This window comes from Oncorhynchus tshawytscha, linkage group LG22, assembly GCF_018296145.1.
Source record: "Oncorhynchus tshawytscha isolate Ot180627B linkage group LG22, Otsh_v2.0, whole genome shotgun sequence".
NCBI lineage: Eukaryota > Metazoa > Chordata > Actinopteri > Salmoniformes > Salmonidae > Oncorhynchus > Oncorhynchus tshawytscha.
Genome location: NC_056450.1, coordinates 23086194 through 23113023, shown reverse-complemented (window position 1 = coordinate 23113023; position 26830 = coordinate 23086194). Strand labels below are relative to the sequence as shown.

The 26830-nt window shown below is 50.0% G+C and overlaps 1 protein-coding gene across 1 annotated transcript in view; it reads right to left on the bottom strand.

Moving 5' to 3' along the window:
• LOC112221553 (cadherin EGF LAG seven-pass G-type receptor 3-like) overlaps window positions 1-26437 on the bottom strand; it is a 51811-nt gene extending 25374 nt beyond the window's left edge. Inside the window, exons 1-12 of the mRNA XM_042303951.1 lie at window positions 21266-26437; window positions 14268-14605; window positions 13751-14039; window positions 6370-6592; window positions 5746-5861; window positions 5546-5634; window positions 4934-5091; window positions 2911-3074; window positions 2410-2535; window positions 2124-2293; window positions 1751-1936; window positions 1021-1131 (exon numbers count right to left, since the gene is read on the bottom strand). Of these exons, the coding sequence (XP_042159885.1) occupies window positions 1021-1131; window positions 1751-1936; window positions 2124-2293; window positions 2410-2535; window positions 2911-3074; window positions 4934-5091; window positions 5546-5634; window positions 5746-5861; window positions 6370-6592; window positions 13751-14039; window positions 14268-14605; window positions 21266-26135 (6840 nt within the window). The 5' untranslated portion in view covers window positions 26136-26437. The remainder of the gene's footprint in view (window positions 1-1020; window positions 1132-1750; window positions 1937-2123; window positions 2294-2409; window positions 2536-2910; window positions 3075-4933; window positions 5092-5545; window positions 5635-5745; window positions 5862-6369; window positions 6593-13750; window positions 14040-14267; window positions 14606-21265) is intronic.
• Between the last annotated feature and the right edge of the window lie 393 nt (window positions 26438-26830).

Sequence of the window (26830 nt, the reverse complement as noted above, 5' to 3'; positions counted from 1 at the left end):
AACCCCACACATGAATGGTCTCAGGATGCTTTACTGTTGGCATGACACAGGACTGATGGTAGCGCTCACCTTGTCTTCTCCAGACAAGCTTCTTTCCGGATGCCCCAAACAATCGGAAAGGGGATTCATCAGAGAAAATGACTTTACCCCAGTTCTCAGCAGTCCAATCCCTGTACCTTTTGCAGAATATCAGTCTGTCTCTGATGTTTTTCCTGGAAAGAAGTGGCTTCTTTGCTGCGCTTCTTGACACCAGGCCATCCTCCAAAAGTCTTCGCCTCACTGTGTGTGCAGATGCACTCACACCTGCCTGCTGCCATTCCTGAGCAAGCTCTGTACTGGTGGTGCCCCGATCCCGCAGCTGAATCAACTTCAGGAGACGGTCGTGGCCCTTGCTGGACTTTCTTGGGTGGCCTGAAGTCTTCTTCACAACAATTGAACCGCTCTCCTTGAAGTTCTTGATGATCCGATAAATGGTTGATTTTGGTGCGATCTTACTGGCAATATCCTTACCTGTGAAGCCCTTTTTGTGCAAAACAATGATGACTGCACGTGTTTCCTTGCAGGTAACCATGATTGACAGAGGAAGAACAATGATTTCAAGCACCACCCTCCTTTTGAAGCTTCCAGTCTGTTATTCAAACTCAAACATCATGACAGAGAGATCTCCAGCCTTGTCCTCGTCAACATTCACACCTGTGTTAACGAGAGAATCAGCTGGTCCTTTTGTGGCAGGGCTGAAATGCACTGGAAATGTTTTTTGGGGATTCAGTTATTTGCATGGCAAAAAGGGGACTTTGCAATTAATTGCAATTCATCTGATCACTCTTCATAACATTCTGGAGTATATGCAAATTGCCATCATACAAACTGAGGCAGCAGACTTAGTGAAAATTAATATTTGTGTCATTCTCAAAACTTTTGGCCACGACTGTACATGCTAACACACAAAATCTATAAGAGTCCCAGAAAGAATTATGGGCATCGGTTAAGATACAGTTGCCATTGTGATGGAACCCTTACCTGGATGCAGCCCCGTATCCCGTTCTGTACCTCCCCCAAGCCCAGGACTCCGCCCACATGGAGGTGTTTCACTTTCAGCCCATGAATCTCATTCCCCACTATCACTGTGCCCTGAGAGAGAGTGGGAAGAAATAGAGAGAGACTAAATAGATTACACTTAAAAATTTAGCCAGTTAACGGACGCTGTTATTCAGAATGACTTCAGTGCATTCAAATAGATGGAGTTAGAGAAAGAGAGGGGGAAGAGTGAATATGTGAAAGAACAGAATAGATAGAAAGTGTTAGACAGGTTTAGGGAGAGAAAGAGTGAGAGACAAACATATTTCAATGAAAGCAAGTGAACAAGGAGGATACAGGAGAGACCATGAAAGAACATAACAAGACAGTGTGTGGTGCTACATGGCTGGAGTGAATGTATACAAACACAGGTTTTAAGGCAGACATTACACTGGCTTTAGGATTGGATATTGGGATTAACAACCTACAGGATTACAGGGCCAATTAGAGGTTATGATTTGCATTGAGACGTCTGCACTGCTGAGTGACATGGGGATTTAGTGTGTCACTGTTCATTCTGGACACGACCTTAATGTGTCTCTCCGGGTAAAAGTCACCTTTAAGTGCAGATCTAGGATCAGTTTACGCCTCGACAATTATAACCTAATCAATTAAGGGAAGAAACGCAAATCTGACTTTAAATCAGTGTGTACGGACAATTTGTGACTCTCACCTGGAAGAGGCCAAAGTCGAGGCGGACGGTAGCCACGTAGCGCGTCTCCCTCCCGCTGCGGACGTCTCGGAGCTCCAGCTGCAGGTCGTGCCAGCGCCCGTCGCTCACCTGCACCTGGTCCAGACGCAGACGCACCGGCAGCGTTGACCCCTTGGTCACCGAGAACACCAGCTGACCACTCACCAGCTGCAACAGAGACACGTGTGAATAATCCACAGAGTAATCCACACAAATATGGTCTGGAGTCCCCCTGTAGGTTGCTATTACTCCAACATAAACCGACACATTTCCAAAGACAGACGGACATATAGACACAGATCAACTAGTGCAGGTTAGGTAGCACAGGTAAGTGTATATGTATGTGTGTACAGACCTGGAAGACCAGACTGGTGTACTGTCCGGCCTGTGCCTGTAGCAGAGTGCCCTCCCTGGCCCGCGTCCTAAACACCAGCCCCAGGTACCAAGGTGTGGAGATGGTCATGTCGTTCTTCAGGTCCCACCAGAGGGCACTGTTTCCCAGGAAACGATGTGGGTGGGGCATCACTGTAGGGGGGCAAGGAGAAGAGGTATGGTCAGTGAGGTTAGTATGAGGTGTGTGTATACATCTGTTAATAAAGGAGAAAAGCCTATGTTTACTGGACAGGTATGTCAGTGCTTACCATGGCTGCAGTCCTTCCCTCCAAACCCTAGGGGGCAGTCACATGAGAAGGTCTCCCAGCTGACACGACACGTTCCTCCGTTCTGACATGGGTCGGAGTTACAGAAGGGCAGCTTGGCACTACATCCTATCAGAACCAGAGAAAATCATCACATCTGTGTTAACTCAATCAAACTCAATCAACTTAGCGGTTAGTGGTTTCTATTGACAACACAAACACAGACAGCTAAAGACGCTTTGTGTCAAGTCTACAGAACTTGCGCACTGTGTTCACAGAATATTATACTTTTGGGAACAGAAAACTGTATTGAGATTGAACTTTTCATCGATGAGAAAATTTGTCAGCCCAGTTTCATCTCGCTCCATCTTCTCCATCTGCTGGCCACTGTACCTCCTCTCATCACCATATTTTGGTGGTGAGTGAGTGGAAGTTCCAACTGGATTTTTACCCCCAGTAAAGTATCTGAGTTTCCACTTGTATCTGTGAGTATGCTATACAGACCAGGTAGGGTTCCATTGTTAGAGATGTATCCCGCCAGGTCCAAAGGTCTGTTGTCGATGTGGAGGTCTTTCATACAGCCAATAAACTCCCGGGTGTGAAACGGGAAATGATCAGGCATGTTGGGCACTCCGCCCAAAAACAAGGGACCGGTGAGATCCAGGGATCTGAGAAGGGCAGAGAGAGAGGGAGAGAGGGAGAAGGGTGAGGGATAGAGAGAGAAGGCAGATGGATAGAGAGAGAGGGAGAGAGAGAGAAGGGTGAGGGATAGAGAGAGAAGGCAGAGGGATAGAGAGAGAAGGCAGAGGGATAGAGAGAGAAGGCAGGTTGAGAGAAGACAGAGAGATAGAGAGAGAAGGCAGAGGGATAGAGAGAGAAGGCAGAGGGATAGAGAGAGAAGGCAGAGGGATAGAGAGAGAAGGCAGAGGGATAGAGAGAGAAGGCAGAGGGATAGAGAGAGAAGGCAGAGGGAGAGATAGAGAAGGCAGAGGGATAGAGAGAGAAGGCAGAGGGATAGAGAGAGAAGGCAGAGGGATAGAGAGAGAAGGCAGAGGGAGAGAAGACAGAGGGATAGAGAGAGAAGGCAGAGGGAGAGAGAGAGAAGGCAGAGGGAGAGAAGACAGAGGGATAGAGAGAGAAGGCAGAGGGAGAGAAGACAGAGGGATAGAGAGAGAAGGCAGAGGGATAGAGAGAGAAGGCAGAGGGATAGAGAGAGAAGGCAGAGGGAGAGATAGAGAAGGCAGAGGGATAGAGAGAGAAGGCAGAGGGATAGAGAGAGAAGGCAGAGGGATAGAGAGAGAAGGCAGAGGGAGAGAAGACAGAGGGATAGAGAGAGAAGGCAGAGGGATAGAGAGAGAAGGCAGAGGGAGAGAAGACAGAGGGATAGAGAGAGAAGGCAGAGGGATAGAGAGAGAAGGCAGAGGGATAGAAGACAGAGGGATAGAGAGAGAAGGCAGAGGGATAGAGAGAGAAGGCAGAGGGAGAGAAGACAGAGGGATAGAGAGAGAAGGCAGAGGGATAGAGACAGAGGGATAGAGAGAGAAGGCAGAGGGATAGAGAGAGAAGGCAGAGGGATAGAGAGAGAAGGCAGAGGGAGAGATAGAGAAGGCAGAGGGATAGAGAGAGAAGGCAGAGGGATAGAGAGAGAAGGCAGAGGGATAGAGAGAGAAGGCAGAGGGATAGAGAGAGAAGGCAGAGGGAGAGAAGACAGAGGGATAGAGAGAGAAGGCAGAGGGAGAGAAGACAGAGGGATAGAGAGAGAAGGCAGAGGGATAGAGAGAGAAGGCAGAGGGATAGAGAGAGAAGGCAGAGGGATAGAGAGAGAAGGCAGAGGGAGAGATAGAGAAGACAGAGGGATAGAGAGAGAAGGCAGAGGGAGGAAGGCAGAGGGATAGAGAGAGAAGGCAGAGGGATAGAGAGAGAAGGCAGAGGGATAGAGAGAGAAGGCAGAGGGAGAGAAGACAGAGGGATAGAGAGAGAAGGCAGAGGGAGAGAGAGAGAAGGCAGAGGGAGAGAAAGGCAGAGGGAGAGAGAGAGAAGGCAGAGGGAGAGAAGAAGGCAGAGGGATAGAGAGAGAAGGCAGAGGGAGAGAGAGAGAAGGCAGAGGGAGAGAAGGCAGAGGGATAGAGAGAGAAGGCAGAGGGAGAGAAGGCAGAGGTATAGAGAGAGAAGGCAGAGGGAGAGAAGGCAAAGGTATAGAGAGAGAAGGCAGAAGGATAGAGAGAGAAGGCAGAGGGAGAGAAGGCAGAGGGATAGAGAGAGAAGGCAGAGGGAGAGAAGGCAGAGGGATAGAGAGAGAAGGAGGATGGAAGAGAGGAGCACAACACTATTAGATGTTGCCCTTGTACTTTCCTCAGTGCTTACAGAGCACAGCAGTGGTGAGTGACTTGTCAAGTCCAGACAGCATTGCCAGGCTTAAGTGGTAATGCTGAGGGTTTAACCCTGACACTGACTTGCACATGACGTGCACGTGTGTGTGTGTCTGTGTCTGTGTGTGTGTGTGAGATAGAGAGAAGGAGAGACTTACTTCTTGGAGCTGGTCTGTTTGCCCTGAGCAGCACAGCTGTAGTTGCCGAGCTGCGTTCCGAAGCGTAGCGACACTGCTGTGTCACAGTCGTCCACGCTGACCACCGCCACCTTCTCATCAGATGGACCCTGGGCCTCCCCACTCACACTGCGCTTGGGCTGGGGCAGACACAGGAACAGTCAAATTTAACACACATACACACGCACACATACAAACAGTACACACACAGTACACACACAGAACACACAGAATACACCAAAACATCTTGCTGTACTCTTGCTGCTTGTGCTGCTACAAAGACAGAGAGTAAAATGCAGTACACACACAGTGGACTATCAGAGAGAGGGAAGAATATGTGACATAGAAAGAAACACTGACACTGCAAATGGGCTAAGAGGGCAGGGGAACTCACAGCCACACTCACAGAGAGTGAAAGACAAACCTGTACACACAGCCACACTCACAGAGAGTGAAAGACAAACCTGTACACACAGCCATACCGTACTCACACTGTGCGAGGGCTGAGAAAAATGTAGAAGGGGAGAAAATTCTAACAAATGCATGGTATGTGCAGATATTACGGGTTACACACACACACACACAGGGACTCGCCTTGTTGTAGTAGTGGATGTGGACAGTGTGCCAGTTTCCATCGGCCACGCCCCCAGGTAGAAAGGGGCTCACCTGAGTGGACAATTCACCTGGGGACAGACAGGTCTGAGGTCACACTCAAAACCAAGGTTTCGCCTACCATTATATAGTCGGGGCACACCCACAAAGCCATACACATACATATACAGATAGACACATACCTGTGGAGTACTTGAGCACCACCTGACCCTCCAGGATCTCCAGAGCCAGGAAGTCGTGTTTCTCATTGAAGCGTCCGTTGTAGAAGAGGAGGCCACTGTTCTCCAGAGTGGCAAAACTGTAACACAACCCACAACCATGTCAGGGAGCTGTGAGTAACCCCACCTCACACACACGGTACAGGAGATGCTCTGTACATAGTACAGGATAAGCTGTAGGGTTCACCGCACATCTCTAATGCAAGTGTACATGAGTATATAGGACATTGTGGTATATAATAAATAAAAGAGCTATGCCTGCTGAGAAAGGCTGGGACGGATCACGTCATGTGTCTTAAAGCTAATGTACCTCTGAGTCATGGGATTTAGTTAGACCTGAGATCACATTTGTGACCACTTCACAAAAGCAATCACGTCTGACCAATCAGAACACAGCAAGGGGCCACACCAGGTCCCAAGTTGGGCCTCTAGAAGTGGGGGAGGGGACAACGAGAACAGGATAGAGGGTAAAATATAAAAAATAAATGACATGACACATGAAAGAAAGAGCAGGGAATTGAGAAAGGGTCTAAAAAGAAATATTGAAAGAGAGAGCGAGAGAGAAATAGAAAGAATGTCAGTACTCACGTGAGAGAAATGGAGAGGTGGAATCTCTGGCGGAGGCCTCGGAACATGATAAAGGATTTGGGGGGGAAGGAGCGTGCAGTGACAGCGCAGTAGGGCCGCTCATACCCTCCTGCAGGGCACTCACAGCGGAACCCCCCTCCAGACAGCTCCCTGCACGTCCCCCCATTCCTACACACCCCCGGGACACAGCGGCCCTGACGCCTGTCCCACTCACACCGTTCACCTGGGAAGGAGAGGGGATGCAGCATGTTACTGTACACATACAGTACCAGTCCAAAGTTTGGACACACCTACTCATTCAAGGTTTTTTTTATTTTTAATGATTTTCTACATTGTAGAATAATAGTGAAGACATCAAAACTATGAAATAACACATATGGAATCATGTAGCCAAAAAAGTTATGCAAATCAAAATATATTTTATATTTGAGATTCTTCAAAGTAGCCACCCTTTGCCTTGATGACAGCTTTGCACACTCTTGGCACTCTCTCAACCAGCTTCATGAGGTAGTCACCTGGAATGCATTTCAATTAACAAGTGTGCTTTGAAATTAATTTGTAGAATTACTTTCCTTCTTAATGCGTTTGAGCCAATCAGTTGTGTTGTGACAAGGTAGGGATTATATACAGAAGATAGACATATTTGGTAAAAGACCAAGTCCATACTATGGCAAGAACAGCTCAAATAAGCAAAGTGAAGCAACAGTCCATCATTACTTTAAGACAAAAAGGTCAATCAATGCTGAAAATGTCAAGATCTTTGAAAGTTTATTCAAGTGCAGTCGCAAAAACCATCAAGTGCTATAATGAAACTGGCTCTCATGAGGACCGGCACAGGAAAGGAAGACCCAGAGTTATCTCTGCTGCAGAGGATAAGTTCAATAGAGTTACCAGCCTCAGAAATTGCAACCTAAATAAATGCTTCACAGAGTTCAAGTAACAGACACATCTCAACATCAACTGTTCAGAGGGGACTGCGTGAATCAGGGCTTCATGGTCGAATTGCTGCAAAGAAACTGGCTATTTCAGGTTATTTCAGCCACACCCGTTGCTGATAGGTGTATAAAATCGAGCACACCGCCATGCAATCTCCATAGACAAACATTGACAGTAGAATGGACTTACTGAAGAGCTCAGTGACTTTCAACATGGCACAGTCATAGGATGCCACCTTACCAACTAGTCAGTTAATCAAATTTCTGCCCTGTTAGAGCTTCCCCAGTTAACTGTAAGTGCTGTTATTGTGAAGTGGAAACGTCTTGGAACAACAACGGTTCAGCCTCGAAGTGGTCGGCCACACATGCTCACAAAACAGGACCACCAAGTGCTGAAGCACGTTGCGCGTAACACTCTACTGTCCTCGGTTGCAACATTCACTACCGAGTTCCAAACTGCCTCTGGAAGCAACGTCAGGACAAGAACTGTTCGTTGGGAGCTTCATGAAATTGGTTTCCATGGCCGAGCAGCCGCACACAAGCCTAATATCACCATATGCAATGCCAAGCGTCAACTGGAGTGGTGTAAAGCTCGCCACCATTAGACCCTGGAGCAGTGGAAACACATTCTCTGGAGTGATGAATCACGCTTCACCATCTGGCAGTCCGACGGACAAATCTGGGTTTGGTGGATGCCAAGAGAAAGCTACATGCTCGAATGCATAGTGCTAACTCTGAAGTTTGGTGGAGGAGAAATAATGGTCTGGGGCTGTTTTTCATGGTTCGGGCCCCTTAGTTCCAGTGAAGGGAAATCTTAACTCTACAGTATATAAGGACATTCTAGACGAGTCTGTGCTTTCAACTTTGTGGCAACAGTTTGGGCATTGTTTCAGCATGACAATGCCCCCGTGCACAAAGCGATGTCCATACAAAAATGGTTTGTCAAGATCAGTGTGGAAGAACTTGACTGGCCTGCACAAAGCCCTGACCTCAACCCCATCAAACACATTTGGGATGAATTGGAACTCCGACTGCAACCCAGGCCTAATCACCCAACATCAGTGTCCAACCTCACTAATGCTCTTGTATCTGAATGGAAGCAAGTCCCCACAGTAACGTTCCAACATGTAGTGGAAAGCCTTCCCAGAAGAGTGGAGGCTGTTGTAGCAGCAAAGGGGGACCAACTCAATATTAATGACCATCATTTTGGAATGAGATATTTGACAAGCAGGTGTCCACATACTTTTGGTCATGAGTGTATTAAATGTTTCGATGAACCATAGGAATGTATAGAGGACTCATCTTCATATCTGTGCCATTATAGCATCTGTGACAGCATGGGCAGCGCCATTGAGGCTACAACCCATCAGAATCCCCACCCAGTTGACTACTTTAAAATGTCTGAAGCATGGTGGAAGCACACAATGGTGCTGCCCATGCTATAACAGCCTTTTGGCCACTAGAGGCTTCTATCATTCTCTATGGGAGAAACCAACATTTCCTCAAACAATTCTCTTGCCAGGATTTCTCAAAATATGACTGTAACTGCAAGCAACCCCATTTGAGTGGGCAGTAGTCTCACTAGTTGCTTCTATCATTCTCTATGGAATGAACCAACCTTTCCTCATTCTATTCCTTTGCCAGGATTTCTCAAAATATGACTGTCACTGCAGGCAAACCTATTTGTGTGGGCAGAAATCTCTGCTCAATGCCCAGCAAATAAAACTATATCACTACAGGCAAAAATGTACATATAATCAGACTCAGCAGATTGAGTAAAATACCCAGCTAGAGAGCACCAGCCAGCCTCCCTTTCAATGAGCTGGTGTAAACACAGTGGGGGCATTAACTGCCTTCACCCTGCAGACACTGCTCCTCCAGGCCCCCAGTTTAGAGGCCTGCTGAGGTCCATGGAGACATGCAGATCATGTTTGAGCTGCAGGCCTTTGTATGGCGGGCCTAATGGTGTCTCGTTGGTACAATATTTGTTCAACGTCAAGGCACTACTATGGTGAATGCAGCCACTGGCATGGTTTAAAACAACCACCAAGCTTGGTGGGCGAGACTGCAGAGTGCCTTGGTCTTTTTCTCATGCGCGTATGGACACCCACGCTGACACACACACAAACTGACTGACTGTACCCCCCGGTATGATGTGCAGTGTTAAAACATGGTCGAGTTCTGTGTCTAAAAGCAAGAAGACTTTAAATGACTTTCACCCCTCCTTCTTCCTCCACCCACACTGCTCACACACACACACACACACACACCAACTTATTAATATTAAAATAAATAAACAGACATTAATAATCATGAATTATTTCTCTAGTGATACAGACAGACAGACAGACAGACAGAGCAAACATCTAGCAACCCGAAGGTTGAGTGTTTGAATCTCATCACGGACAACTTTGTCATTGTAGCTAAATAGCAACTTTGCAAGTACTTACTTCCTTTTAGCTACGACTACTTAGCATGTTAGCTAACCCTTCCACTAACTCTAACCCTAACCTTAACCCTTTAACCTGAATCCTAACCCTAACCTTGATCCTAACCTTAACCCCTAACCCTTTGCCTAGCTAACATTAGCCACCTAGCTGATGTTAGAGACAACAAATTTGAATACATAACATATTATACGTTTTGTTAATTGGTAACATATTGTACAAATTGCAATTCGTAATATATTGTACGAAATGGATGATAGACATCCACAAATCAATGTATGCCATATTAAACGTAACATATCATACTAATTGGAGTCGCCCAGATTTACATTTACTATGTTATGTCTACCACTGAGTCCATGTTGCCCTGGCAAAGAACAGAAGATCCTATTCTTTTCACTTCACTGACTCTCCTATAATTGTTTGGTGTACAACTCTGTGCTCACTCAACACACTGAAGGCCCACTCAAACCGATAGGGAGCACAGTTTAGCTTCTACATTCATATTCTCCACAGACTTACATGGTTATGGAGCAATTACTGGACAAAAGCTTTCCCTAAGATAACAAGACACTTATGCTCTTGTTATAAAAAACGACTCTACATTCTACCGGTGCTTCTCGATTCTCTTTATTCTGTACAAACGGAGCACTATTTCTGTCCTCTTCCCCACCCCCTCTCTTTTCTTCTCCACACTCCCTGTCCATCCTGACTTCCCCTTTTCCTCTCTTCCTCCCCTCTCTCTTTTCTTCTCCACACTCCCTGTCCATCCTGACTTCCCCTTTTCCTCTCTTCCCCCCTGTCTCTTTTCTTCTCCACACTCCCTGTCCATCCTGACTTCCCCTTTTCCTCTCTTCCCCCCTCTCTCTTTTCTTCTCCACACTCCCTGTCCATCCTGACTTCCCCTTTTCCTCTCTTCCTCCCTCATTCTCTCCATCCCTATGCCTGCACATTCTTAAAACTATCTTCCGATTGCCCGTCATCCCTATCTTTGCTTCTTATTTCCCCTGCTTCTTATTTTCTCCTCCCTTCCTCATTCTCTCTGTATCTCGAGCTAATGCATTCACACCCCTTCATTCATGGGATGTTTTATTCATCAAAGCCATCCCTTCCCCTACGGCTCCTCAACCTACCCCTCCTTCCCTCCCACACATGGTACATCCCCAGAGGCCATCTCTCTACCTCCTTCCTTCTCTACCTCCTCTGACTCTTTCGCTCTCTTTTTCTACCTCCTTCCCTCTCTCTCCATCTTTACCTCCTTCCTTCCCTGTTCTCTCTCTACATCCTTCTCTCTCTTTTTCTCTCTCTACCTCCTTAACTCCCTTTCTCTCTGTACATTAGTCCCTCTCTCTTTTTCTCTGCCTAGTTCTCCTCTCTCTGCCTCTGATGCTTCCCTTTCTTCTTCCTAGCTTAGCCCCTCCCACTCCCTTTAGTCCCCATTTTCCCATGTGGCTCAGTTGGTAGAGCATGGAGCTCAGTTGGTAGAGCATGGAGCTCAGTTGGTAGAGCATGGAGCTCAGTTGGTAGAGCATGGAGCTCAGTTGGTAGAGCATGGAACTCAGTTGGTAGAGCATGGAACTCAGTTGGTAGAGCATGGAGCTCAGTTGGTAGAGCATGGAGCTCAGTTGGTAGAGCATGGAGCTCAGTTGGTAGAGCATGGAACTCAGTTGGTAGAGCATGGAACTCAGTTGGTAGAGCATGGAGAGCTGGAGCAGTTGGTAGAGCATGGAGCTCAGTTGGTAGAGCATGGAGCTCAGTTGGTAGAGCATGGAACTCAGTTGGTAGAGCATGGAGCTCAGTTGGTAGAGCATGGAGCTCAGTTGGTAGAGCATGGAGCTCAGTTGGTAGAGCATGGAACTCAGTTGGTAGAGCATGGAACTCAGTTGGTAGAGCATGGAACTCAGTTGGTAGAGCATGGAGCTCAGTTGGTAGAGCATGGAGCTCAGTTGGTAGAGCATGGAGCTCAGTTGGTAGAGCATGGCGCTCAGTTGGTAGAGCATGGCGCTCAGTTGGTAGAGCATGGCGCTCAGTTGGTAGAGCATGGCGCTCAGTTGGTAGAGCATGGAGCTCAGTTGGTAGAGCATGGCGCTCAGTTGGTAGAGCATGGCGCTCAGTTGGTAGAGCATGGCGCTCAGTTGGTAGAGCATGGCGCTCAGTTGGTAGAGCATGGAGCTCAGTTGGTAGAGCATGGAGCTCAGTTGGTAGAGCATGGCGCTCAGTTGGTAGAGCATGGAGCTCAGTGGTAGAGCATGGAGCTTGCATGGAGCTCAGTAGATGGCGCTCAGTTGGTAGAGCATGGAGCTCAGTTGGTAGAGCATGGAGCAGTGGTAGAGCATGGAGCTCAGTTGGTAGAGCATGGAGCTCAGTTGGTAGAGCATGGAGCTCAGTTGGCATGGAGCTCAGCATGGAGCTCAGTTGGTAGAGCATGGAGCTCAGTTGGTAGAGCATGGAGCTCAGTTGGTAGAGCATGGAGCTCAGTTGGTAGAGCATGGAGCTCAGTTGGTAGAGCATGGAGCTCAGTTGGAGCTAGTTGGTAGAGCATGGAGCTCAGTTGGTAGAGCATGGCGCTCAGTTGGTAGAGCATGGCGCTCAGTTGGTAGAGCATGGCGCTCAGTTGGTAGAGCATGGCGCTCAGTTGGTAGAGCATGGCGCTCAGTTGGTAGAGCATGGCGCTCAGTTGGTAGAGCATGGAGCTGTTGGTAGAGCATGGCGCTCAGTTGGTAGAGCATGGCGCTCAGTTGGTAGAGCATGGAGCTCAGTTGGTAGAGCATGGAGCTCAGTTGAGCATGGCGCTCAGTTGGTAGAGCATGGAGCTCAGTTGGTAGAGCAGTTGGTGGCAGTGGAGCTGGCGCTCAGTTGGTAGAGCATGGAGCTCAGTTGGTAGAGCATGGCGCTCAGTTGGTAGAGCATGGCGCTCAGTTGGTAGAGCATGGAGCTCAGTTGGTAGAGCATGGAGCTCAGTTGGTAGAGCATGGAGCTCAGTTGGTAGAGCATGGCGCTCAGTTGGTAGAGCATGGAGCTCAGTTGGTAGAGCATGGCGCTCAGTTGGTAGAGCATGGCGCTCAGTTGGTAGAGCATGGAGCTCAGTTGGTAGAGCATGGCGCTCAGTTGGTAGAGCATGGCGCTTGCAACATCAGGGTTGTGGGTTCCATAGGGGACCAGTAAGAAAATGTATGCACTCACTGTTATGTCGATCTGGATAAGAACATCTGCTAAATGTAAAATGTACTTTTTGCTCCATCTCTCCCTCTCTATACTCCCCCCCTTTCCTTTATCTATAAATACTCTAAGTAGTTCTCTTTTCTCCATATCTTTTATTATCTCCATGGGAATCATTCCATCTATTGCAGAATCATTATTAAATGCCTGTGTTAGTTCTCTGCAGTCCATTGAAACAACACAGTGACATTTCATATAAACACAGGCAATACAGAAAATCCTCAAAACCCTCCTCTCTATTTCCCATCAGTATCTATTTTCTATTCATCGTTGCGATCACTTTCTTCATTCCCCGTATCTCTCTCGCCCTCTTTCTAGTCTTCCCTCTCTCCTTAAGTCTCTAACTTCTCTCTCTGCAAGAGTTTGAACAGCGCTTAAGGCTCCTTCTCACTTCTGAAAGAAAAGTGCTGGTTCACCCCAAGCTTTTTTGATCTGAAATGAAAGAGAATATGAAACACCTCTAACATATTCATGGCATCTATCCTCCATCACTTCCACCATAAGACAGTATTGCAGCTATTCCCAGGGGAAATGAGGAGGGATGGGAAACACGTCCTTGTGAGGACATAACACTACTCTGTTTCCAGAGACTCACTCACAGGAAAAAACACACACATTTTTCATAAACAGTCAGAAAACGTCACACAAAATGTCAGACACAGTGAATCAGACATAAACATACACACACACACACACACACACACACACACACACACACACACACACACACACACACACACACACACACACACACACACACAGTGACTAAACACCTACTACCTGTGTAGTCTTCTCTGCAGATACAGGTGTAGCCTCCCTCCCTGCGAGCACACACACCTCCGTTGAGGCAGGGGTTGGAGTAACACAGGTTGATCTCCGTCTCGCAGTAGTCCCCAGTGAAGCCTGTGGGGCAGCGGCAGCGCAGCCCGGCGATGGGGTGGATGGGCCGGAACAGGATGGAGGGAGAGGAGATGAAGGGAGCAGAGCTGTTGAAGCGAAGCACCGAGATACACTTCATGTAGTTCTGACACGGCTCCCGCAGACACACGTTGTCATCGAATGGGAGCACCTGTTTTACAACACACACACATAGATAGTTTCAATTCAGTGGACGGGTTGGGAATAGAGTGAGAGTGAAAGAGAGCGAGTGTGTGTGTGTGCGTGTGCGTGTGCGTGTCCGTCAACTTGTAAGTGTGTGTGTTCAGTGTGTACATCTATGTATCTTGATGCGTAACCACATATGTCTAATGCTATCTGTGTTTCTGAGTTGATCTGTCTGTTCTTCCTCCTCCCGTACCTCCATCTTTGCCAAGGAGGTGAGGTGCGGACGGTTGAGGTAGAGTTGCTCTTCCAGGGCCTCTGAGGGTAAAAAGTTACCCCCAGGCAGCGCAGCGGTGAAACTGACGTTCAGGATGCCCCCTGCCTCGCCGTCCGGCTGGATGTTGAACACAAAAACATCCTCCGGAGGGATGGACAGCACCGCCGACACCCCTTCCAGGAAGTGACCCAGCAGTGGGGACAGAAAGTGCTCCTGGGACATGTTTTGGAGGCGCACCGTCACGCTGCTGCTCAACATGTCCTCTGTGATGATGAGCACTCGTAGAACGCACTGGGCCGAGATACTGTGGACTCCGTCTGAGAGAGAGGGGGAGAGAGGGAGAGGGGGATGGGAGGAGAGAGAGGGGGGGTGAGGTTGCTGTGTCAATCTGTAGAGATACACATATTTAGGTAGCATGACACACACAAATAGGAAAGAAGGAGAGAGTGAGTGTCGGTGGAGCTACTGAGAGACAGGAGAGGCAGGAGAGAGTGATGGTCTGTGGAGCTATTGAGAGACAGGAGAGGCAGGAGAGAGTGATGGTCGGTGGAGCTACTGAGAGACAGGAGAGGCAGGAGAGAGTGATGGTCTGTGGAGCTACTGAGAGACAGGAGAGGCAGGAGAGAGTGATGGTTGGTGGAGCTACTGAGAGACAGGAGAAAGTGAGGGTTGGTGGAGCTACTGAGAGACAGGAGAGAGTGAGTGTCGGTGGAGCTACTGAGAGACAGGAGAGAGTGATGGTTGGTGGAGCTACTGAGAGACAGGAGAGAGTGAGGGTTGGTGGAGCTACTGAGAGACAGGAGAGAGTGAGTGTCGGTGGAGCTACTGACAGACAGGAGAGAGTGAGGGTTGGTGGAGCTACTGAGAGACAGGAGAGAGTGAGGGTTGGTGGAGCTACTTGGAGACAGGAGAGAGTGAGGGTTGGTGGAGCTACTGAGAGACAGGAGAGAGTGAGGGTTGGTGGAGCTACTGAGAGACAGGAGGGAGTGAGGGTTGGTGGAGCTACTGAGAGACAGGAGAGAGTGAGTGTCGGTGGAGCTACTGAGAGACAGGAGAGACAGGAGAGAGTGATGGTCTGTGAAGCTACTGAGAGACAGGAGAGGCAGGAGAGAGTGATGGTCGGTGGAGCTACTGAGAGACAGGAGAAAGTGAGGGTTGGTGGAGCTACTGAGAGACAGGAGGAGAGTGATGGTCTGTGGAGCTACTTAGAGACAGGAGAGGCAGGAGAGAGTGAGGGTTGGTGGAGCTACTGAGAGGCAGGAGAGAGTGATGGTCGGTGGAGCTACTGAGAGACAGGAGAGGCAGGAGAGAGTGATGGTCGGTGGAGCTACTGAGAGGCAGGAGAGAGTGAGGGTTGGTGGAGCTACTGAGAGACAGGAGAGAGTGAGGGTTGGTGGAGCTACTGAGAGACAGGAGAGAGTGAGGGTTGGTGGAGCTAATGAGAGACAGGAGTGAGTGAGGGTTGGTGGAGCTACTGAGAGACAGGCGAGAGTGATGGTCGGTGGAGCTACTGAAAGGCAGGAGAGAGTAATGGTCGGTGGAGCTACTGAGAGGCAGGAGAGGCTGGAGAGATTGATGGTCGGTGGAGCTACTGAGAGACAGGAGAGGCAGGAGAGAGTGATGGTCGGTGGAGCTACTGAGAGACAGGGGAGACAGGAGAGAGTGATGGTCGGTGGAGCTACTGAGAGACAGGAGAGACAGGAGAGAGTGATGGTCGGTGGAGCTACTGAGAGACAGGAGAGGCAGGAGAGAGTGATGGTCGGTGGAGCTACTGAGAGGCAGGAGAGAGTGAGGGTTGGTAGAGCTACTGAGAGACAGGAGAGAGTGATGGTTGGTGGAGCTACTGAGAGACAGGAGAAAGTGAGGGTTGGTGGAGCTACTGAGAGACAGGAGAGGCAGGAGAGAGTGATGGTCTGTGGAGCTACTTAGAGACAGGAGAGGCATGAGAGAGTGAGGGTTGGTGGAGCTACTGAGAGGCAGGAGAGAGTGATGGTCGGTGGAGCTACTGAGAGGCAGGAGAGAGTGAGGGTTGGTGGAGCTACTGAGAGACAGGAGAGAGTGAGGGTTGGTGGAGCTACTGAGAGACAGGAGAGAGTGAGGGTTGGTGGAGCTAATGAGAGACAGGAGTGAGTGAGGGTTGGTGGAGCTACTGAGAGACAGGAGAGAGTGATGGTCGGTGGAGCTACTGAAAGGCAGGAGAGAGTGATGGTCGGTGGAGCTACTGAGAGGCAGGAGAGGCAGGAGAGAGTGATGGTCGGTGGAGCTACTGAGAGACAGGAGAGGCAGGAGAGAGTGATGGTCAGTGGAGCTACTGAGAGACAGGAGAGACAGGAGAGAGTGATGGTCGGTGGAGCTACTGAGAGGCAGGAGAGGCAGGAGAGAGTGATGGTCGGTGGAGCTACTGAGAGACAGGAGAGGCAGGAGAGAGTGATGGTCAGTGGAGCTACTGAGAGACAGGAGAGACAGGAGAGAGTGATGGTCGGTGGAGCTACTGAGAGGCAGGAGAGGCAGGAGAGAGTGATGGTCGGTGGAGCTACTGAGAGACAGGAGAGGCAGGAGAGAGTGATGGTCGGTGGAGCTACTGAGAGACAGGAGAGGCAGGAGAGAGTGATGGTCGGTGGAGCTACTGAGAGACAGGAGAGACAGGAGAGAGTGATGGTCGGTGGAGCTACTGAGAGACAGGAGAGGCAGGAGAGAGTGATGGTCGGTGGAGCTACTGAGAGGCAGGAGAGAGTGAGGGTTGGTAGAGCTACTGAGAGACAGGAGAGACAGGAGAGAGTGAGGGTCGGGTGGAGCTACTGAGAGACAGGAGAGAGTGAGGGACGGTGGAACTACTGAGAGATAGGAGAGAGTGAGGGTAGGTGGAGCTACTGAGAGACAGGAGAGAGTGAGGGACAGTGGAGCTACTGAGAGACAGGAGAGAGTGAGGGTCGGTGGAGCTACTGAGAGACAGGAGACAGAATGAGGATGTTGACATTGTGGGGGGAGGGGAGTGGTGGCAGCTGGTTTGATTACAGGATTATGAGGAGGCTGACTCCCTACTGACCTCACACACACTCACACCACACACACACACGCACACACACACCAGGCGCTAATAAATGAACAACCAGGGGGTCGACTAGGATTATGAGAGGAAGGCTCAAACCAAAATATGATTCTTCATGTTCAAGAAATAATATGGGGAAAAACAGTGGAGAATTTCTCTCATTGTAAAAAGAAAAAGGAAATGTCAACACAAAATACAAAATAGGGAATACTGCTCAGACAAAATAACTTGCAAAAATGAATATCTAATTACTTTTGTTATTGAAATGAGACATGGATCGTAGTCAAAGGAGGTAATCTTTTGTGATTTGCACCCCTTGCCTGGCTTATTTCTGGCTAGCAGCTAGAGAGCTAACTCAGAAACAGGTACACACAATGAGCTACAATATAAACTAATCCACCCAGCAGCTAGCTACGTCGGTAGCAGGTAGGCTACATACAGTACAATATAACTGAGCAATCAGCAATAACTTAGGAACAGATACTGTACATACAGCACAATAATATAACCCAGCTAGCAGCTAGTAGCTAACTCACTCTGAAGCAGGTATTGTAGCTACACAACAAAACCCAGACCTAATGCATATAGCTACTGGCCCTCTGAGGCTAAGCTACCTTTCTCGCGCACATCTTTAAACTTTTATAACCCTCCTCAAAGTATAAATGGAGGTTATTTTAGCATCTTTAGCACTGAGGGGAAAACAAGTGTTTGTAAATAACACTTTGTGGGCTTCTTTTTGCTCCTATCCATGTTTTCGCGTCATGACTCCACACTTCAAACGGAGGAGTGGCGTTTTAGGTCTGCTGGGTTGAGAGGGGCTATTCCAGGTACACTTGGCTAATATAGTTTTACCGCCTCCTAGATATAAGCAATGCTTCCTTTCCTAAACATAGGGCTGGAAATAGCAAGCTGCCTGCTACCCACGTCAGTAGCTATGCAGTATATGCCCAAACTCTTTTAAAGAGATGGAGCCTTGCCTTGCTCCTCTGTCACTTCAGCCAAGCCTGAACCTGCTGCGAGACGGGAACAACTTTCATTTCATGTACACACAGCTCCCTTTCCCTCCAGTCATATCAGGGGAGACTGAACAAGTGTTGGCCTTTTCAAATGGATGGAAATTGTTTTGGGCATGCAGAGTCACCTAGAAATAACAAGTGTAGGTCCCCAGGAGGGGTAAATTATGAACACACAATGTGGCACAGATTCACACACACGGAAACACACACACACACAACCATAGAAAGAAACACATCTATAGCCTGCATTCATTCACAATCTTGCTCGTTTGAACACAGACACACATGTACACACTACAGGCAGTGGTCTGACAGATGATTTCCGTGCTCTGTTTGTTTAAAATCCCTTCTCCCCATGAGGTCTGAACACTCATTATTCTCAGTGCAAAGTAGAACGGAATAAGCCACACAGTCAAAGAGCTCTCTGCAGGCTTATACTGCATCTTTACAACACAGTGTCTAATCTCCCATTAAACCACATACATGGATACACACACACACACACGATCACTTTACACACACATTGGGCATCAGCATAAAAGTGCATTTTACAGACATATGCTAACAGTCTCAGTGATCTGATCTATCTGTTTTATCTTCCCAGGCGTACAGACGTATCTACCATGCCACGTTTACAACTACTGTATGTATATAATGGGAAATTACTCATTTGTAGCATACACGCTCCCTCACATTGACTATACTGTCCTTACGCTTGCACACACAAATACACCTGGGCACACTCACTACAGGATGCATCAGTGTGTGTTGAATAAGTAAAGGATGATCCTAAGAGAGGAGAGGAAAGAAAGAGAGAGGGGGTATGGGACCCTGCTGTCTGTTGTGGTTAAATTACAGAGGGATTATATTATTATTATTTATTTTTTGTACTTTTACCCCTTTTTCTCCCCAATTTCGTGGTATCCAATTGGCAGTTACAGTCTTGTCCCATCGCTGCAACTCCCATATGAACTCAGGAGAGGGGAAGGTCGAGAGCCGTGCGTCCTCCGAAACACGACCCTGCCAAGCCGCACTGTTCTTGACACACTGCTTGCTTAACCCGGAAGCCAGCCGCACCTATGTGTTGGAGGAAACACTGTACAACTGGCGACCAGGTCAGCTTGCAAGCACCCGGCCCACCACAAGGAGTCACCAGAGTGCAATGGGACAAGGACATCCCAGTGGGCCAAACCCTAAACTAACCCGGATGACGCTGAGCCAATTGTGCGCCGCCCCATGTGTCTCCTGGTCACAGCCGGCTGTGACACAGCCTGGGATCGAACCCATGTCTGTAGTGACGCCTTAGACCTCTGCGCCACTTGGGCTGCCAACAGAGGGATTATTTAGCAGCTGGAGCAGGAAGAAAAGGATCTCTTTACGAACACTGTAAACTGTGCCAGACTATCTGGCCATCCCTTGCATGACCAGTCAAGAACACATTTATATATGTTGGAGGGTAAACGTTTACAACACACGTTTTATAGAAAATGCAAATCAAATCTCTATTATTTGCCTTCCATGTTTAAATATCTCTGTCTACACCCATATGTACTGTATAGACACACACAAACACAGATACACACCTAAGCACACAGATTCACACACACACAAAAGAGGGGAAGTGGTAGTGGTGTGTGTTGGTGTCCCAGGGGAAGAAGACAGACAGATAGACAGAGACAGATATCAGATGAGTCCTGCTGTCCTGTTGGGATCTTAGACCGACTGGCTATATTACATCTTAATCCCCACTCTCCAGTGTTAGACAAGAGCACGAGTCAAAGCCAAGCAAGCGAGAGAGAACCAGAGACAGCCACAGCCCCAGAGAGAGAGAGAGAGAGAGAGAGACCATGAGAGACAGAGAGAGAGAGCGAAAAGAGAGTGATACAGAGAGCCCATGAGAGACGGATAGAGAGCGAGAGACAGAGAGCATGAGAGAGAGAGCGTGAGAGCCAGAGAGAGAGAGAGAGAGAGACAGAGAGCATGAGAGAGAGAGCGTGAGAGCCAGAGAGAGAGAGAGAGAATGTGAAGGGAGGGGAGGAGAGGGGAGGGGAGCCAGGCAGACACAGACAGCAGCATATACAATGAATCTGACAGACTTGCTCTCAGACTGACTGTATTTCATTATAATCTCATAACACTCCAGCCCTGGAGGAGAGGAGTGGGCAGAGAGAGGCTGAGAGAGGCTGAGAGAGGCTGAGAGAGGCTGAGAAAGGCAGATAAAGGCTGAGAAAGGCAGAGAGAGGCTGAGAGAGGCTGAGAGAGGCTGAGAAAGGCTGAGAGAGGCTGAGAGAGGCTGAGAAAGGCAGAGAGAGGCTGAGAGAGGCTGAGTGTGGGAGAGATGGAGGGAGGGCGACATGGAGGGAGGGAAACGATGAACAGAGACTCCTACTGCAGAGGGAAAATTGAAAGGGACAGGGAGAGAGGGAGAAAGAGAGACGCACAAACACACACGCACATACAATCACGCACACATACACAGACAAACAAACAAACACTGATAGACAAACAAACACACACTCGTATATATATTGGAATAAAAGCTCTGTAAATAGGCCAGCTCACACAAAAAACACTGCCTATATAAAACCTATGTATTAACAAACTAGAAATGCATGACTGTTGTACAGTAAAATAAATCATAAACCATCGTTACCAGGCAGTTTATCATACCATGCCACATATCGCCTCTTTCATTTATCTCAATACAAATACATAAATCATGGAACAAGAGCCTAAGTATTTGAAATGCCCCTTTACCGCTCAGTCATTCACATCTTCTGACCAGCTCTTCCCCCACACTCTTTCTGTCCCACACACACACAAACCACACACTCTTTCACACACAAATCTCTCTGTCCTCGTCCCACTCTACACATCCAGCCACTCTCTCTCTCTCTCGCTCTCTGTCTCACCTGTGACAGTGATGAGCATGGGGGCCACCAAGGCTCTGTTGTTGTCCAGCTTGCGGCTCAGCCGGATCTCCCCGCTGCTGTGGTTGAGAAGCAGCAGGTGCAGCTCGTTGCCCCGTTCGATAGTGTAGTAGAGGCGGTCGCTCACGTCCGGATCGTGGGCCGGCACCCGTCCGATCCCCCCACTGGGGAAACTGTTGGAACGGTTGGACACAAAGTTGTTGAAGATAATCTGGAAGTCCTGGAGCTGGGGCCGGTTGTCGTTCTGGTCCACCAGCCGGATGCGCACCGTGGCCCGGCTCACCAGGGGGGCTGAGGTGGCCTGGACCACGATCACATACTCTGAGCGGGCTTCGTAGTCCAGGTCGATGAGGGAGGTGAGCTCCCCAGAGAAGATGTCCATCTGGAAGATCTCAGGGATGTTGCCTTCTACGATCTGGTACATGATCTGGGCGTTGGCCCCCTCGTCTGGGTCTGTGGCTGTAATCTGGGCCACCACTGACCCCACAGCACTGTTCTCCTTCACTAGAACCTCAAAGTCATCCGCTGGGAACACGGGTGCGTTGTCGTTGACGTCGAGAACTGTCACCTGGATGTGGACGGGCGTCCTCTGTGGAGGCACACCACGGTCCACTGCGTACGCCGTCAGCTCATAGAAGGGAACGCTCTCGCGGTCCAGACGACGGACCGTGCGTACAATGCCCGATGTGGGCTCGATGGTGAAGTCCCCGTCGCCGTCCTCCCCATTCTGGAAGGTGTACTGGACGCGGCCGTTGGCGTGGGCATCTCGGTCCGTTGCGGATATCTGTAGGACACTAGTGAAGGGTGGCGCGTCTTCACTGACGGTGCCCTGGTACCTGGGGCTGAGGAACTGTGGTGCGTTGTCATTCACATCGTTCACATTCACCTCTACATAGGTGGTGTCAGACTTCTGTGGGATGCCGTTGTCCCGGGCGGTGATGGCCAGAGTGTAGGTCATCTGGTCTTCGTAGTCCAGCTCGGCCTGCAGGGTGATGGCTCCACTGGACGGGTCGATGCGGAACTGGGGGATGTTGTCCTCCAAGAAGTAGGTGATGCGAGCGTTCTCACCGACGTCATCGTCCGTGGCACTGATGACCACGACCGTGCTGCCCGGTGGCCGGTCCTCATTCACAGACACTGAGTAGTGAGCACTCTGGAATACAGGCCGGTGCGTGTTGGCGTCCGTGATGTTGACGTGGACCTGGCACGTGTCGTGTAGTGTGCGATCTGAGGCAGTCACCGTCAGAACGTAGCGCCGTTCCTGTTTGTAATCGAGTGGCAGTGCTAGAGAGACCAGCCCCGACCCTCCGGCTGTGCTTATGGCAAAGCGGTTACGCGTGTTGCCCCCCGTGATCTGATATGTGACCGCACTGTTGACATCACGATCGACCGCGGTCACAACGACCACACTGGTGCCCACGGCCGCGTCCTCATTAAGCCTCACAAAGTACTCTTTCTGCAGGAACTCTGGCCTGTTGTCATTGACGTCCATCACTGTTATGGTCACGCTGGCTGTGGCAGAGAGAGGTGGGACGCCATAGTCTCTGGCATCCACCCCAAAGAAGAAGTGTTCCACAGACTCCCGGTCCAGAGCCAAGCTGACCGTCACCCAGCCGGTGGCAGAGTTGATGGCGAAGGGCATGTCAGGGCTAGTGCCAGTCAGCCTGTACTCCAGACGGGCATTGTCCCCAGAGTCAGTGTCGATGGCCTGGATGTGGAGGATGGAGCTGCCCACGGGGGCGCTCTCCAGCACTGACGCCTGGAACGGTGTGGATACGAAGATGGGAGGGTTGTCGTTGACGTCGGTCACCTGCACGCTGATGATACCTGTGTTATTGGAGAGGGGCGGCCGGCCGTTGTCCTGGGCTCGTACCCTCAGAGTGTACTCCCTCTCTGCCTCGAAGTCCAGAGGGGCAACTACCTGGATCTCCCCCGTCACACTGTCGATGGAGAACTGGCCCCGGCTGTTCCCACTGATGATGTTGTAGTGGACGGCCGCGTTGCTATCCTTATCATGGTCCGTAGCGCTCACCCTCAAGATCTCCGAGTGGGGCCGGATGTCTTCCCTGACCGCCACCACATAGCGCTTCTCGCTGAACTGGGGCACGTTGTCATTCTCATCCAGCACCGTGATGAAGACCTTAACGGTGGCTGAGCGCGGCCCGGGCTCCTTTCCCTGGTCACTGGCCTCCACATGGAGGGTGTAACGCTCGTTGGTCTCCCTGTCGACTGCCCCCCGCGTAGTGATCAGCCCTGAGCGGGGATCGATCTCGAAAGCGGCGCGGGCGGTGGCTGCGGTGTCTCCTATGAAGCGGTAGCGGATGTTGGCGTTGGACGGGGCATCCAGGTCAGTGGCTCGGAGCTGCAGGATGGGGTAACCCTCTTCCACGTTCTCCCGGATGGTCTCCCGGTACTCTACATGCTCAAAAATGGGCGAGTGGTCATTGCGGTCAGCCACGGTGATGGCCACCATGGTGGTGCCAGAGAGGCGTGGAGAGCCGTGGTCTGACGCTGTGACCCGGAAGTAATGCAGATCCATGTGCTCCCTGTCCAGCACCTGGGAGGTGGTGATGAGGCCTGTGTCGGGGTCAATGTGGAAGTAGTCAGTTGATCTGCTGTTCATTAGAGGGGCCATGGTGTAGCTGAGCATGCCTGCATCACCTGAGTCTGGGTCTGTGGCTGAAATGGCTATGACTGAGGTGCCTGGGGGCTGGTTCTCTGGTACCTGCACCTGGAAGTTATACAGGGAGAAGTGAGGGTGTCTGTTGGCAGCACGGCGAGCGCGTCCCACCACCAAAACCTCTTTCTCTCTGTCCCCCTCACCTCTATCTTTCACTATGTGCCTTTCCAGGCTTCTCTCTCCCCTTGAACTGTGCCTTTCCTCCTCTTCTTCCCACTCTCCCTGTGTGCTTTCATCCCCCTGCCACTCTTTGTTCCCCTGTCCTCCTGACCCACTCTGTGCCTGTGTGTGCCTGGCCCTCTCCTGACCCTTTCCTCCCTCTCCCTCTCCAGTTTCATCTGTTTGGGCTGTGGCTCTCTTTGTTATTCCTTCTGACTCCCACTCCTCCACTTCCTCCCTCCACGGCTCTCTGGCCTGTCCCTCCCCCACCTGTAATTCTCCTTCCCCAGACCCCTCTTCAACCTCGACAACCATATGCCTCTCTCGCAGACTGACACCTTCTTGTTGTAATGGCACCAGTTTACTGGATTTTAATTGCATGCGGGAGCCCCCCTGTACAGTGGTTAAGCTGTCGACAGCACACGCAGCGTGAAGGCACTCTTCCGGGAACGACCCCTGCTGTGTCTGTGAGCACGGTCCACTCAGATCCCCCGACACCTGTCTACTATCGGCATCGTTACTTTCGTCATTCGTTAGAACATTCTCCTCTTTGTTCTCCTCGTTGCTATTGTTGTTGTGGTTCTGGTGGTCGTGGTTCTGGTTGTCATTTCTTAAGTTGTTATTGTTATTGACGTTGTGAACACTCCCGAAAAAGATTGGCTGAAAGTGTTGAGCCAAATCTGCGTGTTTACTTTGGGAATCCTGTGTAAAGGTTTTCATGGGAGCTGTCCACAGTGCCTGTGGTGCTGAACTCATGTGCTGAGAACGGGTAGTGCGGTGGGGGCTAGCTCGTGGCCGGGAATGTGAATCTGAGTCATCATCCCGTTTAGTCAGGTTGAGCTCGATGGAGAATGATAAAGGGGTTGTGGTAACGATATCCCTGTGAGTAACACCAGACTTAATTGCACGGGCGTGTGCCGAGAATGATATAGTGAAAGCGGTGATGGAAGACATTACAGGCGTGACGAGAGCTGACTCACTGTGAGCTGGCTCAGACTGAGGGTGAGGATTAGTGGCTCGAACAGACAATTCTGCTGCCTGTATGTCATCATGGAATAAGGAAAACGAGTTTGTAGAGCTAAGTGAATTGATGTTTTCATTAGCGGTATGCCTACCGTTAGATAGAAAACAGAGACTATGCGTAATATTTGTGGTGGGGGAAAATTGAATGTCGACATTACTCCCTGCTATGCTCCCCCTAGGTCCAATAATGTTGGCTGGAGGTCCTCCCCCCACATCCATCTGCTGCAAACCACAACACCCCGTTACGGGGAGAGACCCCCAGGGTAACCCCTTGCTCTCTACACGGGATTGAGAGGTCTGTTCTCGGCCTGCCACCACTGATAATTTCTGTGGAGGAGCAGCCCGCACTTTAGGCTTGGCTGCTAGATAAACAGAGGCAAAATCATCATCCGGCTGGTGGAGAGGCCTTCTACACCTTTCAGAAGCCGCTCTCACGTCCGTAGCTGTCTCGAACGCCTCGCTCTCAGGTCCCCGGTGGTGGCCGCGCACAAAGACTCTCCTGGTGTCGGGTTTGGAGAGCAGCAGACAGGATGGTAACCGCGCGCACACTCTAGTCCTTTGTACAAACCGCATTTTGCCATTTTGAACAGGGGAAGAGAAAACAGGTGAAACAACGCCCCTCTCCTCACTGCTGCTCCTGCTCATACCTGCAGGGTCGGGAAGCATGTCTCCATTCCACGCCCCTGTCGCCTCCCCTTCTTCCGTGCACAAGGGTCCAAAAGGGTCTCCGTGCCATATAAAAAGACTCCACACTGGGCATTCTGGTCCCGATGGGAACCGCTGTAACGTCCACCTGGGGCGAATCACCGAGCCGCTGTTGCTCGCCAAGACCCCAGCTTCCCCGGGATGGCTAGGTGTCTCAGGGCAGGGTCCCGGGCTCCAGCGGCAGGACCCTGCTGCCTTCCCCGGGATAACTGCTAACAAAGGGCTGAGGAACAGGTGGAGAAGAAGTGGCGAGAGCAGGCAGGAACCCAGTAGCAGTGCAGCCATTAGTCTGGTAAGATCCTTTCTCCTCTCCCCCTTTCTCCCTCTCACCCCTCTCTCTTTCTCTCTCCCTCGCTCTCTATCTTCGAGTGCGTCTCTTCCTCTCTTCCGTCGCCGGCTAGGTCGCCAGCTCCAGCGGCACCGCTCGACACCTTCCCCCGCGCTCCCCCGTCTCTCCTTGGGCCCGGGAAGTTGTCATTTACTCGCTGTGTTCGGTAGAACTCGGGCTGTCGGCGTCAGGGGTGCATCATCTCTCCCTTTCATTCATATCCAACATGGCTCTCAGCAGACCCCGTGGTACTACCATCCTCGCGTTACACTCTCCTCCTCTCAACACCCCTCCCCCTCGCTGCTCTCTTCCTCCGCCTCCCTCTCCCTCTCGACTCACAGAAATAGGAGAGAATGGTTTATTCCAGCGCGCAGGGCTGTTACGCCACCCGTAGCCGCCATATACACAACTGGAAGGCGACTCTATATCTTACAATCATCTTTTAATAAACCCATCTCAATAAATTACCTTATAGCCTTATAGCCTATATCAGAACCTAATAGCCATGTAGCATATGAAACCAAATGCCATTTTGGTGATAATTATAAATATTTGGGCTTTATTATATATGAAAGTGTAACACAGAGAGTACTGCAAATGATGTTTATTATTGCACATATTCTGTCACACGTAACCTAATACATTATAAAGA